Source organism: Sinocyclocheilus rhinocerous, unplaced genomic scaffold, assembly GCF_001515625.1.
Source record: "Sinocyclocheilus rhinocerous isolate Xijiao unplaced genomic scaffold, SAMN03320098_v1.1 scaffold160, whole genome shotgun sequence".
NCBI lineage: Eukaryota > Metazoa > Chordata > Actinopteri > Cypriniformes > Cyprinidae > Sinocyclocheilus > Sinocyclocheilus rhinocerous.
The window spans coordinates 696,797-717,954 of NW_015624563.1; the positions used below are offsets into that span (position 1 = coordinate 696,797).

The window sequence follows — 21,158 nt, forward strand, 5'->3', positions numbered from 1 at the left end:
CGAGCAACACACAGAAGTAAACAAAGGTGTGTGTTTGTAGAGTAATTTACAACAGCTTTGAACGCTGCTCAGCCAATCAGAATCAAGGACCGGAACTATCCGTTTTATAAACTGATGTTACTGATTCCCATGTTTAGATCATGGATAATCTATTACTAGCAAGAATCATTAATAGAGATACTAATTTACCTGTAATTGTTTTTAGATTTGCATTGATCTTAATCATGTTCTAGGGAAACTAGAACTGTGTCTTTTTGTCCACATGTGCCAGAAATCGTTTAATATTAACGTGTTTTCTCTTCTCCTCTCGCAGTACCTCTGATAGCAGTAAATTCAGTGTGTATCGTCTTATTATTACTGTTTGGATGAAGAAAGAATCGATGGGTTGCGGTGGATCAGGATCTGTTGTGGAACACAGGGAATGTGGCAAAGGAAAATGGACTGTTTTTGTATCTGTGGTTCTAAATGTTGCTCTCCAATGTCTGACCATTGTACCCGGAATGATTTACTGTAAGTACTCTGGTAGTTTTATACGAAACAAATACCAGTAAACATTTTTCTTTTCAAGTTTTGTAGCTTTACGGAAGCTCCTGCGTCTGTACATGCTGTTTTTGTCACATTCAAGGTCCAGTAAAGTGTCGATTAGAACAAGCAACAATGAAATCAGTCAGACATGTCTGACAAAGCCATACAGTTTGTTTCTGGCACCTGAATTTTTTTTTTTTTTAAAGTTTTTGTTAAGTTCCCCAAAACTAATCTTCCATTTCAAAGACGGCTTGGAAAGTAAAGGTTAGGTTTAATATATTTAAAGGCATATTGATAAAGTTTGAATTTTAATAAAGATGTGCTTACTGTACTGAATTGTAGTGTTATTATATAAAATACAACACGTTTGGTCTGAAAAGTTTGACCAAAGTAGCCTCTAGCCTTATGAGCCAGTCGCTCCACATTTCAGATGTTAAAGAAGTGATTGTGTCTTTCCATCTGTTAATGTATGTTGTGGATTTTGTGCCTTTTTTTTGTAATAAGTGCATTACATCTCTAATAATTTTGCCGCCTAAGATCAGTCAGCATTTATTAAATCAGATGGTTTAATGTTATTTGTTGAGGAGGTCGAGTGATTAGAAGCATATGGAGTCCATTAACAACACTAGATTAGTCCATTAGGATTAAACTACCTTTTTATTAACGTACCACAGATAAAACGCTGAATTACAACCATATGTTCAGAGCAGCGATTAAAGCCTGACCCTTTTATAATCTATGCTTAATAGTTATTACCAAAGATGATGTCTTTATATTTCTCCAATCCCAGGATTTATGTCATGGCAGAGAAAAATATTTTTGGCAGCAAAGTTATGCTCCTCATTATCCCAAAGAATGGGTATCTCTCTCTCTCTCTCTCTCTCTCTCTCTCTCTCTCTCTATATATATATACAGTATATATAATTGTGTTTTAACAGTTTTTTATCACTTATTTTTGTGCACTAATCACGAATAGTAAAACAACAACAAAAAATTCTAATATTGGTATAAGAGAGATATGAATTGATGTTCTCAATGCTTTTTAATCTGCTATTAAAATATCCAGCGTATGTTTTTTATTCATTGAGTGAATAATCTCTCATATACAACCCTCTTAAATGATTATAAACCGCCAGGGTGGAGAAAAGCCAGTGTGCTTTTAGACAAGTAAATAAATAAATCAATGAAATACATCTACACATAATATGTTAAAAGTTGATATAAAATACTAAACTGAATAGAAAACAACTTAATGCGTTCTCGACAGGCATTTCTCAGGACTGCTAAATGTAAGACTGCACCAGAGAAGGACCCTTGCAGGAAGTAAGTGTAGTTCATAGAAATGTGTACAATAACTTCTGTTGGTCAAATGTGTTTCATCCTTTTGTGTTAGTTATACCAGTACACGCATGGTTTGGAAACGAATATTAAGAGCATGATCCGTTTTTGTCATGTTATTAAAAACCTAAACGCAAATCTCACAGCACTGCCCTCACACACAATCCTCTATTTACATGATCGTTGTATTACTGAATGATTATTGAATGATTTGAGGCAATCTGCTTTACCTTATCCAAAGCTCTCGTTGTTTGGCAGCTCGTTTTAAATAAATGTAGGGTTTCCAAATCCTTAAAATGATGTCAAACACAGATGATGAGATGAAGTGTTGTTCTGAAGGCCAGTCATTGTGTTTAATTTAGAGTTCATGTGAATAAGAGCATTCATTTCACACTCGGAAACTGACAGTATGATACGCAAAATCCTAAATCGTCAGTCAGGTTTATCTGCATGGATTTATTTATTTATTTTTGTTGCCATTCAGCCTAGCCAAAAATTATGATTAAAGGGGTCCTATTATGCTCTTTTACAAAGTCTTGATTTTGTTTTGGGGCTGTACTAGAACAGGCTCTCATACTAGTGTGTTCGAAAAACACATTATTTTTCACGTATTTTACGTTATTACAACACCTCTCTCCCCAGTCTGGCATGAACGGCTCGAATAGTTCCTGTATCAAATGAAGGCCCGCCTTCTGAAATACGAAATGTGCTGTGATTGGTTAGCTGGGCCAGTGTGTGTTGTGATTGGTTAGCTGGGCCAGTGTGTGTTGTGATTGGTTAGCTGGGCCAGTGTGGGCTGTGATTGGTTAGCTGGGCCAGTGTGTGTTGTGATTGGTTAGCTGGGCCAGTGTGTCTTGTAATCCCTCGGTTTTGGACAAAAGAATCCTAGCTTTGAGTGATAAATCCCTCATGAGCCACATATCAAATTTCTTTTTAGTTTTCAACATAAGGGGTTGGAAATTAGATTGTAACTGATCTCTGCAAATATTGATACTAAGATAAGTTACTTCCTCTCTAATCGGAATACCTTCAAACTGGGTAAAAGGAATACAATTATCTTTAAGTGGGAAAAGGGTACATTTTTTAATGTTTAAAAATAAACCTGACACTTCAGAAAATATATTAAGGCACTCTATAGTTTTCCTAACTTGTGATATATCTTTCAAAAAGATAGCTGTATCATCAGCAAGCTGACAGCGTTTAATTTCTCTGTCCCTAATTCTGATGCCTTGAAAAGAATCATTATGCAAATGTCAAGCCATCGTTTGCATAACTAAAAGAAATAAAAAGGGAGCCGCCGGGTCTCCCTGTTTTATGCCTCGAGAAATACTAAATCGATGAGTTGTTCCCCATGGGAGTTTAACTGAACTATTACAGTCATTGTATAAAGTTTGTATCGCCCTTTTAACGTATTGCCCAAAACCAAAAAAATCTAGTAAATCAAATAAAAAATTATGTTTTACAGTATCAAAGGCTTTATATCTATAAATAAAATGTAACTGTTATCAGTTATGTAATCCTTATAATCAATTCAATCTTAGATTAATCTAATATTATTGCTAATATGTCGTCCTTGCATAAAGCCTGACTGACTATTATCTATGATTGTATCTAAACATAACTTTATTCTTTGTGCAAAAATGTGAGCCAACAGTTTTGCATCATTATTAATTAATGTTATAGGCCTCCAGTTGTTAAGAGGCAAACAGTCCTTATTGGGTTTAGGTAACAATGTAATTAGGCCTCGACACATAGATAGGGGGAGCTTACAGGCTTTATAGCTTCCTTAAAAACCAATAACAAAAATTCAGAAATATAATCTTGGAATACTTTATAAAATTCACCTGTTAAGCCGTCATTCCCTGGGGATTTATTATCTTTTAACTTACTAATGTTCTTTTTTAATTCTTCTAAGGATATATCTTGTTCACAAACTTCTTTCTGTGTTTCGTCATTACCATTTTATTATATGAGAAAGTAAATTTGATCTATGGCTACTTTGTTCAGAATATAGTTTTTATAGAATTCTTCCACAAAATCAGAAATTGTTTTAGGATCTTCGGATATCTGCTCATTAATTTGAAGTTTACATGTATTATTAACACTTACATTTCTTTTTTCTAAATTATGAAAATATTTGGTATTCCTTTCACCATGTTCTATCCATTTCCGTCTAGAACGAATGAAGGCTCCCCGTGCCAAATTTTGATAGATATTATCCAATTCAGATTGTGATTCAATTAACATATTAATATCAGATTGCGTTTGCTCGTCCTTTTCATAAATAAAAATTATTTCCTTAAGTATTCTGTCTTGTCTCATTCTTTTTTCCGTAGATAATTATTTTCCCCTTTTTGATGACCATATTACGGATTTGAAATTTTGTATAGTCCCAATGTTTGCCATATATTTTATATTTTTTGGCTTTTGACAAATTTTCATTTATCATTTTTATGGCTTTTTCTTTGAATAATTTATCATTCAAAAGTGTATTATTTAATTTCCAATAATTTTGTTTAAATTTAATTGATCTATTCCTTATGCATATTACTAAAGTGATCATATTATGATCAGAAAAAACCGAGGGTTCTATTTTTGTTTCTTCCACACTATCTAATAAATCATTTGAAATAAGCCAAAAATCAATCCTGGATCTCTTAGATAAATCTTTGTTGTTCCAAGTGAACTGGATTTGATGTGGATTTTTTTAGTCTCCACACATTACAACAGTTTAAGTGCAAACAGAGATTATTAAATTCTCCCTAAGTGCCTCTTAAAGGGATAGTTCACCCAAAAATGAAAATGTGATGTTTATCTGCTTACCCCCAGGGCATCCAAGATGTAGGTGACTTTGTTTCTTCAGTAGAACACAAACGAAGATTTTTAACTCAAACCGTTGCAGTCTGTCAGTCTTATAATGGAGGTGGATGGGAATCACGGCTTTGAGAGTAAAAAAACAGGTATTTTGAGCAGTAGGATTATTAAAAATATGTGCTAATATAAATTTAAATTAAGTAGCCTATATAAAATTGCAAAATAATTTGGCTGTTATTAAGACCATATATATTACCTAAAATAAAAATATCCTCCATAAATTCAACAACTAAAATGATCCATCTTCCTGAGTCATGAACTACATTTTTTTTTAGGATTTTCCCCTGAAAGGAGCCCTTTAATATAGCAACACCCGCTGATTTACTGTTTCCATAAGACATCCATATATTGTCTCCCCACTGATTTTTCCAGAAATTAAAATCTGAGGCTAAAGCATGTGTTTCTTGTAAAAAATAAAAATCTGCCTTGAAAGATTTACAAAACAAAAATACAGCTTTGCTCTTAATCTGTTCTCGTATACCCCTCACATTAAGTGAATACAAGGAAAAAGACAAAGTGCAAAGTAGAACAAGAAGTTAACACCCCTTACCATAGCCACCTGCAAGCTTCAGTGTAAATATTGCGTCAAAATTGCACGATTTAACCCCGGATGATTGTAACCACTCTAAGTTCGTCTGCCTTGGGAAAGCTAGCGTGTCTCCGACATAGTGATAACACTCGTTGCCTTCTCTAGTGCAGCTCAACCAGGTCTCGTCCCATTCGTCGATATTTGTGATATCACAAATCCCGGAAAATATGCGTTGTAGTCCAAACGAGTCGTTCGTTGTAGTTTTTGAAAAGTGATTTCTGTTAAATAAAATATCTCCTTTTGAAGTGGACTTTGAGCTTTGTAACTTTGCAGATGTTTTTTATACTCAAACAGCAACATTACAGAATAACTAAAGTTGAAAAAGTGAAAAAGCATAATAGGACCCCTTTAAAACTATTCAACATTTGCTTAAAATAAATAAATAAATAAATAAAACCCTGAGTGAAGTGTATGTGAACGCTTTACGCTTCAATATCATTCCATGTTTCAGTGATGGCATCTCGCCGCGCTCTGAAAGCGGTTCTCATTGATCTGAGTGGGACTCTTCATATCGAGGATGCTGCAGTTCCTGGGGCGCAAGAGGCTTTAGCCCGGTCAGTTGGTTGAAATTATTGGCCGTTTGTGATCACTGGATAAGGATTTTTAAAATAGATGTGTTCACAAAGAGACATTTCTGTCCGATGAAAATATTTTGGAGGTAAAAAATAAAATAATCCCATATTAGGGCTAAGTACCCTTGTGAAAAAGAAGTGCGCTTAATTGTATTGAAAGTGTACTTTTTGTGTACTTCAAATCTAAAAAGTATACTTTTTAAAAAGAGCACTTGCAGATAATATAATTATAATTAAAGGCCACTTAAGTGTACTTAAAGTACATTTTAATGACTGTATTTCTGAACTCACGGAAGTGCACTTTAAAATAGATGCGTTCACAAAGAGACATTTTTGTCCGATGAAATATTTTAGAGGTAAAAAAAAAATAAAAAAAATACAAGCCCATATTAGGGCTAAGTATTGCCAGATTTCACGAATCGATTTGATTCTTTTGTTTCGGTTTGACTCTTTTAGATATATATCGGGTACAGTACATGACAATTTTTCTTAAGGAAAACAATCTCTTAACTAATGCTGCAAATTATACAGTGAAACCTAGTCAGTCACTGTAATGCTAGAAGTTATAGGTAGGGTAGGTGATTTCAGAGAGGCTAGCAATAGCAATTGGCTTTGAAAGCATAAGATCCCACCCTCCCTGCAAATCAATCTCCAAAGCCATGCCTCCTCCAAATCAATCAATTAACGGAATTACGTAAAAAAAGCCCTGATGTTACACACCCCCGGTACAGTAGGTGGGGTATGCACTTAGACAAGTTAGTTGCGATCCACCAGTAAACCCAGAGAGAGAGAGACCTGTGCGAACAAAAATCGGATGTTGCACGTACAGTACACGCGTACTACTCTGGTGACGAAATTTGTGTCGCGCACTGTATGCAGACTCTCGCGTACGTGTACAAACCGAATTATACTTTGGGCTTAAGTTGTACTGTTTCTTTTAACATACCTTCTGATGTCATTCATGTTTATTTGGTGCTGTAACTAGTAATGAAGAGGGAGAGATGATCGGTTCACCAGTCATCTGCGCTGCCGTTTAAACTGAGGCTCTACAGCGATCTGTGACGCTACACTACAACAGCATCAAAACCGCATTTGAAAGTAGAGAAAGCTTTAAGTGAAATTATAGTGATATAATTTATAATTTAAATATAGAGATTTTTATTGTCATTTGTTATGTAGTTGAGATATTTCATGTGCAGTATTCCATAGAAACTAATGTCATTTGTCCAGATTAAGACAGGCTCCAGTCGCTGTAAAATTTGTGACCAACACCACAAAGGAATGTAAGAGGACCCTGTTTGAGCGATTGCGTCGGTTAAACTTTGACCTCCAGGAGCAGGAGATCTTCACATCGCTCACCGCGGCCCGTAATCTACTGGAGCAGAGAGCAGTGCGCCCCCTACTGCTGGTGGAGGATAGCGCTCTAGAGGACTTCACAGGTCAGATTCCTGTTAATTTATACAGTTTATCTGAGTGAGATCAAAATTTTCCATGTTTTTCATATAGAAAACATGAAGTTTATCATATTTGTCATATAATGGTGTACTTTTCTGTTGCAGGTTTGGAAACTTCGGATCCTAACGCAGTTGTGATTGGATTAGCACCTGACCACTTCAACTACCAGACACTCAATAAAGCCTTTCGGTAAAAAAACTTTGGAAGTTATCGATAAACCATAAAAATGACATCTAAATAGTTCAGTTCTCCCATTGAGTGGATGAAATGTTGCTGCTAATATCATCAGACTCATTTCATCAGACTCATTTTAGATGGTGCTCCCCTCATTGCCATCCATAAAGCACGGTACTATAAAAGGAAGGACGGGTTGGCTTTGGGACCGGGTCCGTTTGTGACGGGTCTTGAGTATGCGACTGACACCCAGGCCACAGTGGTGGGTAAACCAGAGAAAGCTTTCTTCCTGGAGGCCTTACGAGACCTGAACTGTTGACCGGAGGAGGCTGTGATGATAGGAGATGTGAGTATGAATATGCATAAGAAAATATTTGGGTGAATCTCACAGTCTGTCAAGGACATGGATTATATTTCAAAAGAAAAAAAAAATCAAATGCACGAAGAAAACATATATTTTAGGAGATTTATGTATGTATGCATGTATGTATGTATTTATTTATTTGAATTAAAAATAGTATAAATATTATTAAGGATCTATACATCACAAATTAATATTTTAAGTTTTGCTTTTACTAAGCCCGTCAATAACATTTCTAGGTCATATTTCACCTTAAAATACAGTAAAATAAAATAAAAACTATTTTGCACTAAGAAAATTATTTTAGGATATTTATTTATTTATTATTTATGACAATTAAGCATGACCCAGATGCATTACGACAATGATAATTTTTGTTGGGATCTTTTCTCAACCGTCATGAAATGAGTATCACAATGCAAAAATCGTAATTCTTTTTATGCAAAATATTATTTATTTATGGTTTGTTTGTTTTATTGTTTATTTATTGTTGAAATATTTAATAAAATGGTCATTCCTTTCAAATTCAAGATGGAATTTATGACTGAATTAGTTTGCTTTAAAATGTAAAATGCTAAGAAAAAAAACAAAAAAAAAACACTGATCACCGATGCTATTGCACAGGATGCCAGAGATGAAGATGGTGGGGCACATAATGCAGGAATGCTGGGAATTTTTGTGAAAACTGGTAGGCCTCATTCTTAATATGCAATTGTGTTTTCATAATATAGTTTTTTTTTTTTTTTTTTGCTGCATAATAGTAATCATCTTTCAAATTTTTTGCAGGTAAATACAGACCTGGTGATGAGGGTAAAATTAACCCGTCTCCTCACCTGACGTGTGACAGCTTTCCAGAGGCTGTCAATCATATACTTGAACATCTCTTAGGATCTAAATAACCGGACAACTGACAAAAAAGAAGAAAAAAAAAGTAATATTGGTACGGTGTAGTTTGATTATTGTTTGAATGTCCATTATAGCGTTGCTGCATTCCATATGCATTTATTTTGATGTACTTAATCTATGAATCAGTCAAGCTCATGAGAAATAAATAAAACAAAATCAAAAAGTGAACTATGAAAACAAACTATATTTTGAAATAGTTTTTAATATGCTCACCTTCAATTGATTGCAGTCTTATTTCCTTTAAAATGTTTTTATAGTGAGACTAATAACGAAGCACAGCATGGCATTATAAAAAGAGTAGGTAGTAGTGCGATAAAAACATTTGTTGGTTGCTGTAATAACAGTCCATGTATTATGCTGAGATCATGTGTCAGACAGACTCGTACTCTTTCTCCCAGGCTGAGTATCTCTCCATCAGACATCTGGCTGACGGTTTGGTGTGAGCAATCACCTCCAGGAAATCTGCTGTGGTCACAGTTTCTAGTTCAATAACTGGCATATTGGACTGACCTGTGAAGATGCATGGTGTAATGGAGACTGTGAATTTTGGGCAAAACAGGATTTCGTGATGAAACAGCAGTTTAATGTCGTTCCGAGCAGGACGTGGCATATTTCTTACCTTCAATGTGATTTTCAAGGGCGTCAAAGATTTTTCGCACAGGTCTCATAGCAGCCTCCTTACACACTAACCTGATATCTGACCCAGAGTAACCTCCTGTCTCCTGAAATATCAGGACGTGAACATATTGGTACAATTGTCTCAATAGTACAATCTGTCTATTAGGGCTGTCAAAATGGCTGAAAAACTAAATTCAAATTTTTTACTTAAATATCAAAATTCGAATTATATTCGAATTTAAAATGCATAATTTCAGTTTGGGTGAAGAAAAGCTTTTGGATTCTCTCCTGAGGCCACTAGAGGGCGCATCGAGCAAAATATTACTAATGCACGTTTCTTCAAAGCATACCTCGAATGCAATGTTTTTGCATTCGAATGTCGATTTTTATTTTAAATTCGACGAATATTCGAAATTCGAATTTTTTTGACAGCCCTACTGTCTGTCTGTCTATCTATCTATCTATCTATCTATCTATCTATCTATCTAGTGCAGGGGTCTCCAAATTCGGTCCTGGAGGGCCGGTGTCCTGCAGAGTTTAGCTCCAATTTGCCTCAACACACCTGCCTAGACGCTTCTAGCATGCCTAGGAAGACCTTAATTAGCTGGTTCAGGTTTAATTAGGGTTGGAGCTAAACTCTGCAGGACACCGTCCCTCCAGGACCGAATTTGGAGACCCCTGATCTAGTGGATGTACCTCAGTCACATGGTTTCTCTCACCTGTGCCAGAGCGATTCATAGTTCAGCTCCGTTCGCAGCTCCACCCCACCTGTGTTACTAACTGGAGGCAGCCAATGACTGATCATGGCTTGTCTGGCAGGGGCAGATGGGAGACCCACCAGTATCCGTTTCTCCAGTCTTCTCAGCATGGCATGGTCCAACTCCCTGAAGACAGATTAGAACGATTATAAAGAAAGCCATATAAGAGAAGAAAATGATATAGTTTCCTCACAATCACTCCTCACCAAGGTAAGTTTGAGGCAGCAAGCACAAACTCAAGATCGTTTGATCGTGAGAGTCCATCCATCTGAACAAGTAACTCTGTCTTCATCCTTCTACTGCCCTCATGATCACCTCTTAAAGAGATGTAAAAGAGCAAAACAGAAATTGTGTAATTTAATAGTTATGGATTGTGTACTGTTGTTTGATAGTATTACTGTCAGTGAAAGTTACTGGCTCATGCTCACCCTTGGCCAACCCCTCGCTGGCTCATCACTGATTCCAGATCATCCAAGAAAATGGTGGATGGGGCGTGATATCTTGCCAGCTCAAACAAAACCTGCAGAGAATCATAACATGAGGAAAATCAGTGTTCTGCTGAGCGCAACCGTTCCCCCACACATTTCATAAAGCAATAAAATAACACAAATCTGAGAAAATTATGCCCTCAAGTCTGACCCGAACCAGCTCCTCAGAGTCTCCCCTCCACTTGCTCACAATACTGGATGCGGAGATGTTGAAGAACGTTGTGTTGCACTCTGTGGCTACAGCTTTGGCCAGCATCGTCTTTCCTGTGCCTGATTTTTGGGGGGGGGCAGTCTTCACATTAAGATCATATTACACACAAAATGAGTTATATTTTATATTCAGGAATTGAATATTCACATATATTCATTTGTATTATACAAAGAGAAAACAGAAAGGTCAGACCTGGTGGTCCATACAGGAGTAAACCTTTCCATGGTGACAGAATTCCAGTGAACAGATGTGGATACTGAAAAGAGGATAGGTGGTTAGAACTAGATGGTTGCTATGGTGCTTTAGGTGGCTGTTGGGGTGTTACTAGGTTATCTGGGTGGTTGCTAGGTGGTACTTCTAAACAGTTGTTAAGTTGTTCTGGGTGATTACAAGAATGTTGCTATGCCATTTCTAAAATGTCCTAAATGTGACTAAGTATGTTGTTAGGTTTTCGCTGTTGTTCTCTGTGGTGGTTGCTAAGACACTTTAAGGTGGTTGTTAGATTCTTGATGGGTTGTTCTGGCAACCAACTGCCAGTTGGTTGCTATAATGTTTTGGGTGGTGGTCACTAGGGTGTTGCTAGGCAGCTGCTACAGTTTCTAAGTGGCTGTTAGTAAATTTCTAGGTGGTCACTATTTCGCTTTGCCATGGTTACTAGGATTTGTGTTGCTTGGGTATTCTGAATGGGTACTAGGGCATTAGAAGGCAGTTTCTAAGGTGTTCAAAATTGCTGAGTGTGTTATTAGGTTGTTGCTATGCTGCTCTATGTGTTTTTTTAGAGAGCTGATATTGAATTCTGGGTGCATTGCTAGGTGGTTGCTAAGCATGTGCTAGGGTGTTTTTGGATAGCTGTAACTTTGTTGCTAGGTTATTGCTGTGATGCTCTGGTTGTTACAGCATTGTTCTGAGTGGTTATTAATTATTTACTAGTGTGTTATGGGTGGTCGCTTGGGTATTTTGAGCGGCTGCTGGGTGCTTGCTATGGTGCTTTGCCATGGTTACGAGGTTGTCATTGTTAGGGATATTACTAGATTGTTCTGGGTGTTTGCTAAGCAGTTACTAGGTTCTTCTGGTGGTTATTAGGGCATTGCTAGGCATTTTCTAACATGTTCTGTAGTGTGTTGCTAGGTTGGCTGTTGCCATTGTGCTCTTTGTGGTTGCTGGAGAGCTGCATTGGTGTGGTTGGTTGTTGGAGCATTTATATGGTGTTCTGGGTTGTTTCTAGCTGGTTGAGTTCTGGGTGGCTGTTAGTGCATTGCTATGTGGTTGCTAAGTAAGTGCTAGTGGAAGTTTGTAAGGATGTTGTAATCTAGGTGGTTAGCATTGAAATGCTATTCCGAATTGTTGCTGGTTGGTTGCTATAATGTTCAGAGTAGTTACTAGAGCGTTGCTAGGTGGTTGAGTGGCACTAGTTACTAGGGTGTTCTGGGTGGTTACTAAGGCATTGCTAGGTGGTTTTAAAGGGGTCATATGATGCTGCTAAAAATAACATTATTTTGTGTATTTGGTGTAATTAAATGTGTTTATGCGGTTTATAGGTGGTTGTCAGGTTTGTTAGGCAAGTTGCTATAGGGCTTTGTCATGGTTGCTAGGATTGTTAGGTGGCTACTAGGGCATTGCTAGGTGGTTTCTAAGAATTTCTAAGTTGTTGTATGTCCGTTGCTAGGCTGGCTGTTGCTGTGGTGCTTTATGTGGTTGCTAGTGAGCTCCTAGGGTGTTCTGGGTGGTTTCTTGCTGGTTGCAGTGGAGTTGTGCATGCCTGACTGATAGTCCATTGCTAGATGGTAGCTAAACATGTGGTAGGGTGTTCTGGATGGTTACTAGGGCATTACAAGGAAGTTTCTATGGGTGTCGCAATCTGAATGCTTGTTAGAGCATTGATAGGGTGTTCTGGATAGTTGCTACAATGTTCTGGGTTACTAGGGTGTTGCTAGGCAGCTGTTAAGTTTTTCTGAGTGTCTGTAAGTGTGCTGTTATGCTATTGCTGTGGTGCTCTGATTGTTATGGCATTGATGAGGTGTTTTGGGTGGTTGCTAGTTGATTGCTATAATGTTCTGGTAGTTACTAGGGTGTTGCTAGGCAGCTGTTAAGGTTTTCTGAGTATCTGTAAGTGTGCCGTTTTGCTATTGCTGTGGTGCTCTGATTGTTATAGCATTGATGAGGTGTTTTGGGTGGTTGCTAGATGGTTGTTAAAATGTTCTGGGTGGTTACAAGGGTGTTGCTAGACTATTGCTGTGGTGCTCTGATTGTTATGGCATTGATGAGGTGTTTTGGGTGGTTGCTAGTTGATTGCTATAATGTTCTGGGTGGTTACTAGGGTGTTGCTAGGCAGCTGTTAAGGTTTTCTGAGTATCTGTAAGTGTGCCGTTTTGCTATTGCTGTGGTGCTCTGATTGTTATAGCATTGATGAGGTGTTTTGGGTGGTTGCTAGATGGTTGTTAAAATGTTCTGGGTGGTTACTAGGGTGTTGCTAGACTATTGCTGTGGTGCTCTGATTGTTATGGCATTGACAAGGTGTTCTGAGTGGTTATTAGTTTGCTACTGAGGTGTTATAATTGGTTGCTAGGGTATTTTGAGTGGAGATTTTGGATAACGTTTGTTAAATAACAGCATGCACACACCACTTTTCTGGAAGATGCCTTACCAGACACCACTAAAAACTGACCAAAATCAATAGTGTTTATTGACCTTACGTTAAGGTGAATAACAAAATCTAATATTTTCATCGACCAATTAACTGTCAGACTCCACTTCATCTAATACATGAAAAGGTTCAAGTATTGACAAAACTGAGCCTCAAAATGTCTTTCAGCATAATGTGAATCATGTTCTTCATACAATTCTTACTTTATGTGCTAGAAGCAGAAATAAGCCGTGCAAGCAGAATTTCCAGGTAATTCTGTACGACAACAAGCTCCTTCACCACATGATTGAGTCGGGGAAGACAGATAACGTTTGCATTTCCTGTTTGTCAGGAGCGTATTGTAGATTTGTAGTCATCACCAGAGAGGCCAGAGATGAGCCAGATATGTGAGCGGTCAGATTGGATGGTATTCAGGTATAGATTTCATGTCATCTTAAGAAATAACCCTGAGCCCAGCTTTCCTCTAGCCTTTAGTGGAGATGTATTCAGAATCGAAGGCAGGCGGCAGCTTGAGAAATACCAAAGTGTTTAGCAGCCAAGCACCTTAATGGGGTAGATGACAGCTTCTTTGACTAATCGCTTGGCATCCTCCAGGCCTATAATGTCGTCCCAGACATACACAACGTTGGGGTTGTGTAAATAGATATCCTTTATGGAGAGACAGGATAGAAAGATGAAATCGAGTGCTTCAATAATACATGTTCCACCTTCTGTATGTATCTACACACACACACACACACACACACTCACGCACGCACAGAGTGATACTGGGATCTGTCACACTATATTATAAAACAGACTGTATGCTGATCTCTAGTGTTGAATAAATGTTGGATTTGCACAATATATATTTTTTAATTATCAGAAATATATCTGATTGTCCAATTTTTATCTTTACATGTAAAATATGGTATAAATCGGTGAAACATCAAAATCAAATGTATGAAGATGCAGCTTATTTTAGACCAATCAAGATATTTTGCATTGTGACATTATTTTTATAATTATTTTTATGACATTTCCTCTCCCAATTCTCATATAGTGAAATAACCTGTAATTAATTGTTCTGATTTTTGTTGATTTTAAAGCAAAAATAGAAATAGAATGTTGCACTCAGTTACACATGTAATGCTTCAAGAGCATGAAACAAAAATCAAATGATCAAAAAAAAAGTCCACACGCTGAATAAAAGTCTAGTAGAAATTAAAGAAATTTAATTAAAATTTAAAATTTAAAATAATTTTCACTGCACTTTCTTCACGTTTCATATATATATATATATATATATACTGTATATATATATATTTCTTTTCTACTAGAATTTTTACTCTGAATCTTTATTCAGTATGTGGGCAGTAATTTAGATTCAAGCAGTAATTTTAAAATATGATTTTGTCAATACAATATATATATATATATATATTATTAAATACATAACTATTTTATTTATTTTTTTACATTTGCAAAGTACAGTTTTTAAAATTTACTGTACTTTCTTAATTTTGCAAATGTGTGTATATAATTTCTTTTCTACTAGAATTTTTACTCTGAATCTTTATTCAGTATGTGGACAGTAATTTAGATTCAAATGGTAATTTTAAAATATGATTTTGTCAATGCAATATATATTATTAAATATATAAATATTCTATTTTTATTTTTTATTTTATTTGCAAAGTACATTTTTTAATTGACTGTACTTTGTTCACTTTGCCATTGTGTGTGTATATAATTTCTTTTCTACTAGAATTTTTACTCTGAATCTTTATTCAGTGTGTGGACAGTAATTTAGATTCAAGCAGTAATATTAAACTATGATTTTGTCAATACAGATTGATTTTTTGTACTGTATCACTGTAAGAATTTAATAAGAATCATCACAGAAAAATTAAAATTATCAACAAAAAAAAAGTTTATGGTTATGAGGATTGTGGGGGAATATGCTTAACTGTTATTAAAATAATATCACATTGAAAAAAAAAAAAAAAAAAAAACTTTACACACACACACACACACTCACGCACGCACAGAGTGATACTGGGATCTGTCACACTATATTATAAAACAGACTGTATGCTGATCTCTAGTGTTGAATAAATGTTGGATTTGCACAATATATATTTTTTAATTATCAGAAATATATCTGATTGTCCAATTTTTATCTTTACATGTAAAATATGGTATAAATCGGTGAAACATCAAAATCAAATGTATGAAGATGCAGCTTATTTTAGACCAATCAAGATATTTTGCATTGTGACATTATTTTTATAATTATTTTTATGACATTTCCTCTCCCAATTCTCATATAGTGAAATAACCTGTAATTAATTGTTCTGATTTTTGTTGATTTTAAAGCAAAAATAGAAATAGAATGTTGCACTCAGTTACACATGTAATGCTTCAAGAGCATGAAACAAAAATCAAATGATCAAAAAAAAAGTCCACACGCTGAATAAAAGTCTAGTAGAAATTAAAGAAATTTAATTAAAATTTAAAATTTAAAATAATTTTCACTGCACTTTCTTCACGTTTCATATATATATATATATATATATACTGTATATTCATGCTAAGTGTATTTTTATTATTACTTTTATGGTACAATGACAGACTTGATCATATTTCCTTAAAATAGCTTCAAACAAACTGCCACACAAGGAAGCAGTTTCATAAACATTGACTTACTCTGCTAATAACTGCTGCAAGTTCCCTCATATCACTGTTCATCCCAATGAAGGCACTCATGGGTTTCAGCAAACGCTCCTGTCAGACACAAGGGATGAGGTATGTTTCAGAATTATTTTCTGTGTTAATCAACAGAATATCACAACAGTTGACCTACTGAGAAATCTGTGCAGGGCAGGACTGAGTCGTAAGAAGTCGTGGCCTAATGGTTAGAGAGTCGGACTTGTAACCCAAAGGTTGCGGGTTCGATGTGTGTGCACTTTGGATGGGTTCAATGCAGAGCACTAATTCCGAGTATGGGTCACCATACTTGGCCACATGTCATGTCACATCACGTAAGATGTGTCCGCAGGCATCAGCTGCTCTCCTTCCTGGACAGATCATGCAAAGTGACTATTTATTGTGTATATAGGATACAGTAGTTTGTTCAGTTTGTGTAGTTGTTTGTAGACTTACACTGGATTTGCTGTTGTCTCTTCCTGTTAGTTTAGATTCAGTCTTTTTTACTGTTTCTGGATGGAGGTCGCTGGATGGAGTTGATTCTTGGGAGTGTGTGACTGGATGATGATGTCTGGTGATTAAAAATAAATTATACAGAGTCTTTTTCTTATGAGTCTTGTGGTAAAAGAAGGTCTTTACCTTCTTTTACCACAACTCTTTACAACTTATAAGCCGACTCTCTCCTATAAAGAAAAAAAAAGATACTGAATGATACTGAACTTTCATTAACAGTATTAACAAGTGTTATTACATTATATATTGCTTAACAAATCACTGTTTAATGTACATGCAGAAACATAATAGAAATGTCATGAAACTTGATACTTTATACATTTACACACACACACACACACACACACATGTCTGGTCAGCTATCCTTGTGGGGACTCTCCATAGGTGTAATGGTTTTTATACTGTACAGACCGTATATTCTATTGCCCTACACCAACCCTACCCCTAAACCTACCCCTCACAGGAAACTTTCTGCATTTTTAGATTTTCAAAAAACTTCATTCTGTGTGATTTATTAGCTTGTTTACCCGTGGGGACTTCAATTTAGGTCCCCACCGTGACACGAGTCCCCATGAGCCTGTGTGTATTCAGGTTTAAGTCCCCACCAGGATAGAAAAACAGGTACACACACACACACACACTATTTATGACGTTTTACATAAATTAAGAGTACAATCTCACCTTGTTCGCCCAGTTTCTTTGTTAGTTTAGGATATTTTTGAAACTTTATAAAATAATAACTCTCATATTCCATAAGAACGGTCTCCAGTTCAACATTATCACACACCTCAAAATGGCATAAAGCAAAACGGCTTTCTTTTTCTAAAGCTTTAGCTGAATCCATATACCTGTGTAGTAGTCAAGGAAGACATTATTTAAATGTTTTCACTTGTGTCTTTTCTTTAGAGCCACTCAATGTTCATGCCATTTTAAGTAATGTTTAAAAGATCTCACCCCTCCTCGAGTAAATGATGATAAATCATAACCAGCAAATTTCTCCTGCGTGTTTCTGTTCTTAGTTCATCCTAAAAAATAAATTCACAATACATTTATTTAAAATTACATCAACGACATACTAAATGTGTCACGGCTTTCCTGTGGTAACCCTACTTGAAGCATCTACGGTATTTTGTGGGGAATCTGTGGGAATCTACTTAATTATTATTTAAAACGGATACATTTTAGTTGTAACAGATGGAAGAATTTATTGATTATCCGGTAGATGGCGCCAAATATTACATTAAGGGAAGCGCAAAGACGGCATGACAGGTTGCTATGGCAACACAGGACTCTCGCGTACTTAGTAACTAACTAGCCATCTTGCTAAGTGTCAACAATATGATACGAAAAACGATCAAAAGACACTCGACCTCATTTGTACCCCATTTATCTCACCACATTTATGCCATACGAATATTTTAGCCCATTTGCAGCTCAACAGGTTGCAGTTTATCTGTCCGGCGTGTGAAATCAAGGAGTTTAACACGACAGCTACAACAACAACGACACCTTGACTTCAGCACTCACCGCCTCCCTGGCCTGATTAGCGGTCCTTATGGCTTGATAAGAGAGATCCATGCTAATATGAACACACACACACACACACACAGCTGAGATGAGCCTGCAGCGAGCTGAGATGAGTGTGTGTGTGTGTGAGAGAGAGAGAGTGAGTCCCTGATACTGCCGCTCATCACCAGCAGAAAAGACTACGTATGCATTGTTTATAATAATATACAAAATTACATACACTAATGGTCAAAAAAACGAAACAAAATTGGAATAATGCTCACCAAAGCTACATATATTTGATAAAAAAAAATCCAGTAAAATTATTAATATTTTAAAATATTTTTACAATTTAAAATAACTGTTTTCTATGTGGATATATTGTTTATTTCTGTGATCAAAGCTGCATTTTCAGCATCATTACTCCGGTCTTCAGTGTCATATGATCCTTATAGTTTTGCTTACTTTTTTTTTTTTTGGAAACCACATGTGTAGCCTATAACTTTTTTTTCTCCCTTTTTACTCACCCGAAACGTTTGAATGGTATTGTATCACAGTTTCCACAAAAATATGAAGCAGCAAAAACTTGTTTTCAACATTTTCTAAAAGTTTTTTTTGTTTTTAAAAAATAAACTCTTTGTACATTATAGAAAATAATAATTGTTTTTGTCACATTCACTATTTGACAGATACATAACAGAACACAAAAGAAATTCATTTCTAAATAACTTGAGCAAATACATTAATAATTGAATAAATGAATTAAATATAAGACTTATTCAACAATACTAATTAACGGTTTTATTCTAGCTGAACATAGACACATCAGTTTTGAACAGCAATTGTAATTTATGGAAAACTAAGCAACAATTAGCATTCACAGTGTATTGAAGGTGCAAAGACTGTGATCTGGAAATACGGAAAATATCTTCTGATTTTTAATCCATACCTCGTATTAACCGTTTCTGGACAATACTGAGGTGCTAAAACATCTTGCCATGTTCAGACACAGACACTGGACCACAAGCAGTCTGTTGACCAACAAATATGTTTCACTTTTAGAAAAGACATTTGATAAACTCTTTGTACAGTATGGAAAATAAAACTTTAATCATTGGAAAAGTAATTACATTAAGTGCTTTCCATACAGGCAATTCAACATGTCGTCGGTTCTCCATTAGCAAACGAACACCTGATGTTGTGATCAATTTTCGGAATAACAAAGGGACGTGACGTGCGGCGCTGTGTGGTTTTCAGAGGACGCCGGTGTCAGTGAGGAAAGTGCTAGCCTCCAGGATCATACCCTTCACATAAACACGTACAGTATAAAATAGAGTTAGAAAGTCCTGGGTGCTGAAGACGGTGTCGGCCAGAGCGAAGCCCAGCGTGGAGGGAATGAATCCTCGGCCGTACTCCACCATCCATGTCCCGGCGCTCCACTGCACTGACGTGGCCTCTCCCACCGCATGCACGATAGTGTCTCCTGCCAGAACAAGCACACGCAAGCGTTACGGCTCAGATCTGAGAGCACTGTTAGACTGACCTGTGTGTTGGTGACGTATGGTTGTAGTACCTGGATAGTAAGTCTCGCTTTTAGTGCTTCCTTCTTTCCATTGCCTGAACGTTCCGGAAATGATAGTGTCTGATATTTCTGCCCAGTAGCGACCTGAAGGAGATACAAATATGAAAAAAAATTGAAAATACAAGAAATCCTAATGTGGAAAAAAAGAAAAAAAAAAGTCACATTTGGAGTCAATGTTGCATTTACTGTAAAAGCATGCATGCATAAATAATATGCATGCATAAATAAGTAAATAAATAAAATAAGTCATATATATATATAAAAATTTAAATTATAGCAGTTTTATTTTAGTATCATTTACAGTGTTGTGGTAACTCATTACAAGTAACACGAGTTACGTAATCATATTACTTTTTTCAAGTAACTAGTAAAATAACGCATTACCTTTTAATTTACAAGAGAATATCTGAGTTACTTTTTCAAATAAGTAACGCAAGTTACTTTTTTTTTTCCAGTTTATTGATTGAAAGCTCTCCTGTCCCCATGTTGAGAGAAATCAGAAGATGTTACTGTAGTTCTTATTATTTATGTGCTCGGGGAGCCTTTAAACAGTGCCAGCGCTGTTCGGGTTATTCATCTTTAGAAGCCACATACCGCGTGTAATGTGCGCAGCACTGTTCACTTGAGGACACTTAGGGAGGACGATCAACTTGAAACTCTAAAAAGAAGCAATCAATGAATTAATGTTAAAAACCCTTAACAGGTGATCGGATAGATTACGTAATTGCAAGGGGATTTTATTAAGCAGTAAGATGGACAGTATCAGTAAACCTATGTTTGATCCTAAAGGTGAGGAATGTTTTCACATATTGATACATATGCATATTTATTCTCTGAGCTTTGAACTGTGCATGATTCGGAGACAAATCTACATGTGATGTAACGTAATGCCCTCTTTTTGTTTCATACTCCTGTGGTTTGAATCCACTGAAAATAGTACACTTGCTTGAGGAGTCACGTGATGGCTGGCTGTGCAGCAGATCATGTGATTTAACCGAATCATTTTATAGAATCGGTTCGTTCGGACAGTTTATGTCAATGAACCGATTCAAACTGATTCACCAATTAGGCATCCATTCTAAAGTCCCTTCGCGGAATAGAAGTGCATCTTCAGGTGCATCTGTCCCCAAGTCTGGTTCGCAACGATCGACCTGAAGGACGCGTACTTCCATGTGTGATCCTTCCGCGCCACAGGCTATTCCTCAACCGAGCAGCCGACGAGCCGTCTCGAGCTGTGCTTCCGGGAGAATGGCGACTCCATCCCCAGACGGTCCAGCTGATTTGGAGGCATTTCGGAGCTACTCAGGTAAACCTGTTTGCTTCTCCAGAAACCTCTCACTGCCAGTTGTTCTACTC

General features: G+C 36.4%; 3 protein-coding genes and 1 pseudogene across 3 annotated transcripts in view; 2 read left to right on the top strand and 2 right to left on the bottom strand.

Annotated features, from left to right (window-relative positions):
• LOC107743093 (immediate early response 3-interacting protein 1-like) overlaps nt 1-1,392 on the top strand; it is a 3,926-nt gene extending 2,534 nt beyond the window's left edge. The window contains exon 3 of the mRNA XM_016556210.1: nt 314-1,392. Within this exon, the coding sequence (XP_016411696.1) occupies nt 314-369 (56 nt within the window). The 3' untranslated portion in view covers nt 370-1,392. The remainder of the gene's footprint in view (nt 1-313) is intronic.
• Nucleotides 1,393-5,779: 4,387 nt separating this feature from the next.
• Nucleotides 5,780-8,795, top strand: LOC107743237 (haloacid dehalogenase-like hydrolase domain-containing protein 2). Its single transcript, XM_016556380.1, is given in 6 exon segments — nt 5,780-5,880; nt 7,129-7,337; nt 7,458-7,542; nt 7,657-7,873; nt 8,513-8,576; nt 8,675-8,795. Coding segments are annotated over 6 exon segments (789 nt in total). The 3' UTR covers nt 8,788-8,795.
• A 305-nt stretch (nt 8,796-9,100) lies between these two features.
• On the bottom strand, nt 9,101-18,292 carry LOC107743217 (katanin p60 ATPase-containing subunit A-like 2; annotated as a pseudogene).
• A 717-nt stretch (nt 18,293-19,009) lies between these two features.
• On the bottom strand, nt 19,010-19,932 carry LOC107743228 (sigma non-opioid intracellular receptor 1-like; the record flags this gene model as incomplete). Its single annotated transcript, XM_016556371.1, has 2 exons — nt 19,010-19,703; nt 19,794-19,932. Coding segments are annotated over 2 exons (369 nt in total), but the record flags the coding sequence as incomplete, so codon positions are not given.
• Nucleotides 19,933-21,158: the final 1,226 nt, after the last annotated feature.